General features: G+C 43.1%; 1 protein-coding gene across 1 annotated transcript; it reads left to right on the forward strand.

Moving 5' to 3' along the window:
• Window positions 1–4,714: 4,714 nt before the first annotated feature.
• Window positions 4,715–6,743, forward strand: LOC147451647 (uncharacterized). The gene is made up of 6 exons (XM_086517563.1): window positions 4,715–4,894; window positions 5,110–5,365; window positions 5,495–5,531; window positions 5,619–5,724; window positions 5,809–5,919; window positions 6,222–6,743. The coding sequence occupies exons 1-6, from the start codon at window positions 4,805–4,807 to the stop codon at window positions 6,375–6,377; spliced, it is 756 nt and encodes a 251-aa protein (XP_086373689.1). The 5' UTR covers window positions 4,715–4,804; the 3' UTR covers window positions 6,378–6,743.
• The last annotated feature ends 2,313 nt before the right edge of the window (window positions 6,744–9,056 follow it).

The raw sequence follows: 9,056 nt of genomic DNA on the forward strand, positions 1-9,056 counted from the left end.
CTTTTGGTGATTCGACTACAGATCAGACCAACTGATCATCGATTGAAATCTGATATCTTCTGCTTTAGTAGCACTAGTAGAACATACCTTTGCCATGGGTTGATCGCACAAAATATATGAGCTTTGGGAGTGCTCATCACATCGGCAAGCATCCGAAGTACTCTCCAGCTTGATGATCTACGAAATATACCAGGGTTTGAAAGATCTTCGATACTCCTTTTCAGGTCTGTATGGCTTGCTGCTATGCGGGCATACTGCACGGAATAGAAATGGTGTGAATCTTGAGAAATAGGCATGGGATATGCTGTATATCATTTCCATGAACATTGAAGGATGGCCGAGGGCACATGGTTGTTGAATCTGCATGAGCTATGCTTGGAGCGGCATAATGTTGGTCATAACTAGTTGCACCTGTAGAAACGAGCTGAGTAAGGCAGTTGAAGCTAGACATACTGTTCAGCTAGCTACTGGGTCTTGTTGCACACAAAGATGCTATGATTGCTACGCGGGGAAGGCGCAGAGACTTCACTGCAAAAGAAAGCCGATTCCAATATGCCAATGAGGCAAATAGTGACATTGTCGACCTTCTACTGTTGGAATGAATAGGGAGGAGGTTGGCCTACATACTCTATGCTACTGAAGAATGCTCTCGCCATGCCAACGAGGTAGGCTTTTCTTCATGGCTCTTTTCTTTCATGTGAACAGGTATAAGGTGCCAGTACAATAGCTAGCTGTGTATTGCCACTTCCAACACCATAGATAGGTGTTGCCACTCTGTTTGAGGACATATCAAACGGGCGTCCACCTGGCCGCACACATACCCGGACACCACATTTGTAGTCTACTAATTGTTCGAGCTAGTGTAGTGATACTCTATGTAAATCCTAATTCTAGAGTAGCAGATCAATTCTCTGAGTTGTAATGATGTCATGATAATTGTAAAGGTCCATGTGAGCCAGCCACTGGCCATTTAAAATGCCCTAGGTATAAAGGTCAATAACTTTAATGTAAAAAAAAGGCTTATCTTGAGAAGAAGAAAGAGCTCTGTTGTACGTATGCTCAAGCTACGAGCTGCTCGTAGCTTGAGCGTACGTACAACAGAGCTCCTTTCTTCTCTAAAGATAAGCCTTTATTTCACATTAAAGTTATTGACCTTTATACCTAGGGCATTCTAAATGGCCAGTGGCCGGCTCACACGGACCTTTACAATTATCGTGACATCATTATAACTCAAGGAATTGACCTGCTACTCTAGAATTAGGATTTACATAGAGTATCACTACACTAGCTTAGATAATTAATAGACTTCAAATGTGGTGTCCGGGTACGTGTCCGGCTAGGTTGACGCCCGTTTGATCTGTCCTCAAACATTCCCCCCTTCCTAATTTGTGTCGTCCCTTGACACGACCTTGTGCAATCTTGTCATAGGGTTCAGCTTTGTCTTCAAGGTTGGTCTTCAGCTTGGGAAGTGCTTGGTTGTTGATGACGCTCCCCCCTTCCTTGAGTGATTCATATCTGCCGTGAAGAGTTCAATATTTCTGTCTTTGTCATTGACTTGCAATAATTCACTAACTTCAACACTATGGAACTCCTTATGTTTTGTGTTGGGAGCTTTTTTGTTGAAGTTATCATTGTTTGTCTGTTGTCTTTGTATGCATTCTCATCTTTTCATTAATCATTGAATCTTTGTCTTCAAGGTTGGTCTTTAGCTTTGGAAGATCTTTGGCATTGATGACACTCCTCCCTTCCTTGAGTGATTCATATCTGGCACGTGTCAATGCAAAGGAACTTGCTGATACACTGTGTGCAAGCCACAAATGGCTCCAAGCACGCAACTAGCCTAAACTAGTAAGCTCACAGATGGCGATGGTGTGGCACTCACCGCTCTACGCTTGCTGTCGTGGAGGATTCCTCGCCGCGAAGAAAAAGGAGCCGTCGCTGGGCGCGCTCAACCGCTTCGCCGTCGCCATGCCGTCGTCACAATGCTCGATCGCACTCTCTCTCTCTCATGCATACACACACACACACACACACACACACACACACACACACACACACACACACACAAAGAGATGACGAAGAAGAAGATGGAGATGGAGCAAGAGCACTCTTCAATTGCACAAATGAAAAAATGAGTGAATTTTAGGTTTAGTTGACTTTTATATGAGCTCGCTTCATTCACACTTAAACGCCCATGCTTAGCCAACTAATCCCTTGAATGTTCCAGTTAGAGTGCAATTCTCATCGACGATCACTCTTACCTTTTTCCTATTGGACCGACAAGCCCGGTACCTGACTCTACCAAATAAATAATACAGCGTCCGTCTTAGGTGATAGGAATGTGCGTGAGGGTTAACAAGATACATGGATCGTGATCCAGGTTCCTCCACAGATTCTTGCCAGACTTTCCAGATTGATTCTAGAGAGTATGCTGATGCCTTTGATCCACAAATTTTTGAATTTGGATCACTTTTGAGGTCTCTACCATCAAATTTTCACAATTTCAGAGTTATGGTCATTTCGGCCAAAATATGGTTTTCACCCTTTTTCCCCTCAATCTTTTAGCCCAAATTTGATGGTCGTAGTTTCTACTTATCCTACTCCTAATTACTGAAATGAAATATACAACAAAAACAAACAAAACTGTACAAAATAAAGTCGAAATGGAAAACGGTACAACACTCTGAAAGCATAGAGAAAATCGGAGAATGAAATGCTTTTGGCTATCTCACTCACAACCCTCTTTACTTCTCAAGAATAGACCTAGCAAGTCCTCGACTTCTAAACTCTATCAAGCACTAAACCCCGTGTCTAGCTGCTTCACTGCTAAAGTGTAAATGGAATGGAAGACAAATCTGTAAAAAAGAATGCTCTAAATACGCACTAGGTCACTCACCATCTAAGGATCATATCCCCGGCAACGGCGGCAATGTTAGCAGGTCGCCGCAACGAACGTCTGCATCATAGCTTTCTTGCACTAACATAATGTCAATACTCAGAGAAAATGACTCGGATGGGGCAGGGAGACTCTATGAGTTCGTCAATCTGACGAAGTGAATCTTAACAAGAAAACACACTAGCTCAACAAGAAAATCAACACCCAAAGATCAGGGAAATCTACCTATGTCCTTTCTCACAACTCTAGGTCATCACGCCATTTCGGCACTCGAACGGAATCGAAATGCAACGAAACTTTAGGAGGAGGTCAAGGACACCTAGGGGTGCTATCCTAGCAAGTCTGGTCACAATCCGACAAGGTATCAAAATCACGATCCAACATGAAAAAGGTCCTGAAAATTGCAACAGATCAGTTTAAAAAGGTCGCCCTATGGTCTAGGAACACTCTCCTATGGTCAAAACGACTATAAACAATGATTTAAGCACTTAAATTTGCGATTACAGCTCACAGACGCATAGTCGTAAACCACAACAAAACTAACAATGCTTACACTTAATTTAAAGAGCAAAGAGAGAGGAACACAATGAAAGCTTCAGAATTGAAAACTGGTTACCCATTCATTAGTAGCGTCGATTACAAGGTGGAGCAACTTGTAGCTTGAGCGTACATACAATAGAGCTCCTTTCTTCTCTAAAGATAAGCCTTTCTTTCACATTAAAGTTATTGACCTTTATACCTAGGACATTCAAAATGGCCAGTGACCGGCTCACACGGATCTTTACAATTATCATGACATCATTACAACTCAGGGAATTGACCTGCTACTCTAGAAAATTAGGAGTTACATAGAGTATCACTACACTAGTTCGGACAATTAATAGACTACAAATGTGGTGTCCGGGTACGTGTCCGTCCAGGTGGACGTCCGTTTGATCTGTCCTCAAACACACTCCCAGCAACATAGATCAGAGGATGAGTCGAAGGCAGTAGGGTCCGCTCCATTAAAGCTCTGCGTGAGCAAGTACTTTTAACTTTTGTCTCCATTGCTTTCTCTTATATGACTTCATATGTGAGTAGAAGCTGCTAATTAACCTCCTAATAAGTTGCTTAAGCGTAGAGTAAATGCACGCTATTTTGGAGCACAGAAGAAAAGCATGGAAAGAGAAGGGTAATCTGTAGACCCACATCCAACAATGCTTGTTACTTCCTGCAATACTAGCTAGAAAGAAGTCGTAGCCTCCTGTAGCAATTACTCTTGTGAGTATGTGTGTGCGAAAATTATAACGTGCTGCGATGATGGCTTTGGTTGAAAGGAGGAGCGTCAAAAGATGCTACTAGCTTCATAGCCTTCTCTCTCTCTCTCTCTCTCTCTCTCTCTCTCTCTCAAACAGTGGCCAGACACAAACTTGCAGACAAAGCTCCGAGCTGCTTCTCGGAACTTGCGAACTGCTTGTGGAGAAGATCGAATTGCTGCTGAGAGCAATGTAGAATGCTTTTTATATTTTATTTGGTAGTTGGTAGCTTTTGACGGCATAGTTTTTTTTAGAGCTTTTCATCGTAGTGGTTTTTTTTTTTTATAGAGTAGCCACATTGGTTAATGACAACGCAGTGCTGCGATTTTGCCTTCTACGCTAATGAAGTAAAGAGCCCCTACCTACCCTTTTAGTGTTTAATGACCACCTGGTACCTGCCCTTTAGTGTCCAGCGAACGTATACAACAGAGCAGTTCTTTAAGATGAAAAGGAAAGGCTACCCGACGAGAACCTTTCCTTTCTTCGGTCGTTGTAGGCTACATATGACTTCAAGCGCGGGTTTGTGGCTTGGTTGTCCTTTGACTCATATGACTACCTAGACTAGGCCTACAGCTCTCGGTCTCTCCGCATTTCCTCAAGTGTTACAGCGCTCATGTCTCCTTCTCCAATAAGTGACAACGGGCATGCAAAGGAGGTTGCCGATTTCCGGAATGCTGTTGAAAACCTGGATGTGTCTACCCAGGTGATCTTTGAGGCTCTGTTAGCTGTGATTGTGGGCAGCGTGCACATGTGTTGAGTGTGTTACTGGGTTCGGGCAAGCATGTGAGAGAGAGAGAGAGAGAGAGAGAGAGAGAGAGTTGCCTGCGTACGCATGCACACACATATGGGGTGCCATCAGAATTTGAGCTATTTCTGCAATCTCAAGCTTTGTCGTGTCTTCCTCCATGAGGTGTGCAGGAAGTAGACGATGCAACATGTCTGCGGTTTTTAAAGGCCAGGAGCATGCATATCAATAAGGCGGCTAAAATGTATGTACAGTACCACGCATGGAGGGCTTCATTTGTGCCGCTTGGGCACATCCCTGCCGAGCAAGTGGCAGCAGAGCTTCACGCTGATAAATGCTACCTTCAAGGCTATACAAAGAAAGGGTCCCCTCTTGTGGTCGGCTTTAGTTGCAAGCATTATGCTAACCCAAACCTCGACACTTTCAAGAGTGAGCATGATGGTTCAAGCAGAAGACCCTCAGCATAGCCATCTAATCTTCCTGATATGCTTCTTGCCCAGCTTTTGAGATCAGCTTAGATGGGTGCCGAACTGTTTAATGTTGTTCATTATGTTGCAGGATACGTCGTGCATACACTTGAAAAAAGTATTGCAAGGTGAGAGAACACTGCATCTCTACTTGCTTACTTTCTTGGACTCCATACCGTGCCATCCAATGTGCTTGTTTGTTTTGTCAATATAAGTGCTCCCCCTGGTGTTGAGAAGATTACTGCGATTGTGGATCTCAACCATATGGGCTACAAGAATATGGACCTCAAGGGCTCCATTGCAATGTTTCAACTTTTACAGGTAGCTGCATCACTCTCACAGTGGCTGAGAACCTTTGTTCTTATATGAGACGTCGATAAAAGCAGTGTCACTGATCTTTTGTAGAATTATTACCCGGAGAGGCTTGCAGCCTTGTACGCGGTAAATGTACCGAGGTTCTTTCACAGTATGTGGAAGGTGATTTGTCGCTTTTTGGACCAGGCAACAAAAGAGAAGGTAATTTTTGCTTGTAGTTCTTACTAGTTAGGCATGTTGTTTTTTAAAGGAAGCACGGAACAAAGGCATAGTCACATGTTATATGCCTTTCATGTGCTGCTGCAAAATCCTAGATAGGAGTGGATCCATGGTAAGGTTGGTTTATGGAAACAAGGCCAGTAATTTTGTATTCAAAGTATCAAGTGGTTGTGTGTCGGAGAGAGGAGGTGGTGATGAGCAATGGCTCATTGCAGGGAGTGGTCAATGGCCATGGTTGAGCTAGCATTAGTTTAACATATGTTTCAACATTCTGTACATGGCAGATAGTGTTTCTGGAGCATCATGTGATGGCAGAGGTGCTTTTGTCGGAAGTGGATGCAGACACGCTCCCATCAATGTTTGGCGGTAAAGCAGGCCTTGTGCGTATTCAAGATGCGCTCGTACCTAATTGGCCGGAGCCAGTTTCAGTGCCAGCTTGAATACTAAGCATTTACCTGGCCATCCTTCCATGTGTTTCTCTTAAGCGGGTGTCTGGAACAGGGGAGCTTTCGTATGGTGTAAGATCAGGTAAAGCTTTGCTTTCTGTAGGGCCTACTTTGAAGGATGCTACCAAATATTACCACCAAGTCGAGACAAACCTTACCATGCCAAACACAGCATTTGTTTTGTTTACAAGAAGAAGAGCAGTGGATTCCAAGGGAAGCCACTCTTTTTAAAGTTCATGCAGCATAACTAAACAAGATGCACCTAACTAGTTTTTCTATCTCTTCACTAATTCTCTCTCGACATGTATTCTTTTTGAAAGAGAAATTACCTATTTATAAAAAGAAATTGCCAGTTTGCGACGTGGTCCGTTATCTACGCATTGCGGGAATGTCCTAGATCAAAAGTCATGGCTTTGCTTGGCATCAATGGTGTCATTCAACTTTTCAAAGATGAAGATGATGGAGGACTTGATAAAGGCGCTTGATGCCCTCCATGAGAAACCATCTGCATCAAACAAAGTATTTCTCTTGAAGCGATTGTTCAACTTAAAAATGGTGGAGAATGGTTTAGTTGCAGAACATATAAATGAGCTCAACACCAACATAAGTGAGCTTCGATTGGTGCAAGTCATTTTTGATGATGCAGTCCGAGCTCTTTTTAATACGATCCTCCTCTTTGTCGGCTAGTTGGGAGAGCCTTGCAATGGCCGTATGTAATTCCATTTTTGGTACGAACACTTACAGATTTTGATGATGTTGTGTGTGTTTTTTAAAGAAAGAAAATGCAAAGGAGGAGCACAAGAGAAACATCAAGTGCTACATTGTCAGTAGAAACTAGAGGAATACCAAGGGAGAGATGCAAGAACGAAAGAAGTCTTGATCGCTCAAGACATAGCAGATGACGAAAAAAGATAGTTCTAGATTGTTAAAATTGTGCAAGAAGGGCCACGTCAAAAAGAATTGATGGTCCAAGAAGGAGTTGGGAGTCTCAAGAAAGCAAGCCAATATCGAAGGCCAATGTGGTAGATAAAGAAGATCAAGATGCTATAATTCTTTCATTAGTTAATGTATCGAATTCTTGGGTAGTAGATGTTGGAGTTTCATTCCATGCAGCACCCCACAAGACGTATTTTCAAGATTACACAATGGTAGAGTGTAAGTGGTGACAACTTGTAACAATGTCAACAAGATACGGAACCTCAATCTCTATCGCTGCAAAGATCTGCAAGAGTTTGTATATCTCCAGAGAGACGGCCTTCATTCCATCAAGGTCGGGGGTCTACAAATTGCAATCGTACATCTACTAGGCTACGACTGCCAGATTCAAGACAAGTCAGCAACTAGAATCCAAAGCATGAGCGTCCAATCAAACACTGGCAGGTCAGTGTTGGGAACTCTCTGAGCTATTTAGACCTCAACAGCCGAAATAAATGGATAATGATCTGCTTGTTGCATACCTCACTTCCAATGGCATGGCTCCAAGTCAACAGGCGGAATGTGTTTTTTGCACACTTTGGTCACTTATTTCTAATCGCTTTCTTCATTGAGCTCTTTCCCTGATTGCCTTGTTCACTGGTAGTTGGTCTGCTCTTGCACGCATATTCTCTGCATTGCAACTCATGTCCTTCACCGGCATGCTTTCCATGCTTGATGATTAAGGTGCTTGAGGTGCTTGTCATGTTTTATGACTAAGGTGCTTTAGGGTCTTCATGACTAAGGTGCTCAAGGGGTGAGGTGTTCCCAAAGTCAAACATACATCCCTACACAAGGGGGGGCAAGCCCTACAAGTAGGAGCATGAGAGAGAACACATACTCACCCATCTAAGACAAGCCAGGTCTAAGCAGGCAACAAGGACACATGCCAAGTTCCTCCCCATGTTGCCCTCATAAGATGCCTAAAGCCTATTGGTTGGCCTCTAAAGGGGTCCAATAAGACTTTAGTGTGTTTAATTAAATTTTCAAGCATTATTTAAGCCCTGTCTTTCAAAGGGGTAAGAAGGACACTTGTCCTAATGCTACCCTTGCTACTTGATATGCACAAAGCATGTGGTTGGCTAAGCTTGAGAAGGTCAAATCACTTTTAGGCTTGACCTAGAAGAGGGGGTCGACCCAAGCATGGAGGGGGTGTGTTTGACAATATACCCTCTCTCACTCACTCACACACACTATCATTCTTATAGTGTGTTGTGCAAGAACACCATCTCCTTCTCCAAGCTTGAGAAGTTGAGAGTCTACACCAACAACTCTTGGCTATGGAACGCATATTTAACCAAGAGCCATGCCTCAATGCTATGCTTGCCATCTTCTTCATCTCCATTACTATGCTACTATGCTATGCTAAGCTTTATGATTAATGGTATGAGAGGATACTACTTCTTTCTCGTAAGTTACTTCTTCTTCCTCTTCCCTACCCTCATTCCCTGCTAGCTCTCTCTACCTTTGAAGGTATTTGAGGTCTTGAGACGGAGGTCAGGGACAAGTTAATGCTTTCATTAGATTAAGTTACGGGCATAATTGTGGTGCATGAAGCTTTCTATCTTCATTGCACCATCAAGGTCTCAAGGAACACAAAGCTTGTATTGTACGAAGTCTCTCTTTATGGGAGAAGTTATAATACAATTTTTTTTTGGAGAGGAGACCGGCTCCACATAAATCCGATCCTCAACTGTTGTC

The sequence above is a fragment of the Adiantum capillus-veneris genome, chromosome 8 (assembly GCF_014529385.1).
Source record: "Adiantum capillus-veneris isolate H3 chromosome 8, ASM1452938v2, whole genome shotgun sequence".
Lineage (NCBI taxonomy): Eukaryota > Viridiplantae > Streptophyta > Polypodiopsida > Polypodiales > Pteridaceae > Adiantum > Adiantum capillus-veneris.

Bases quoted from the DNA above. Each gene is read 5' to 3' on its own strand.
- LOC147451647 (XM_086517563.1), top strand. From the start codon at position 4,805: ATGTCTCCTTCTCCAATAAGTGACAACGGGCATGCAAAGGAGGTTGCC. The intron at 4,895-5,109 runs GTGATCTTTGAG...TGAGGTGTGCAG, and splicing joins ACCTGGATGTGTCTACCCAG to GAAGTAGACGATGCAACATG. The intron at 5,725-5,808 runs GTAGCTGCATCA...GATCTTTTGTAG, and splicing joins CAATGTTTCAACTTTTACAG to AATTATTACCCGGAGAGGCT.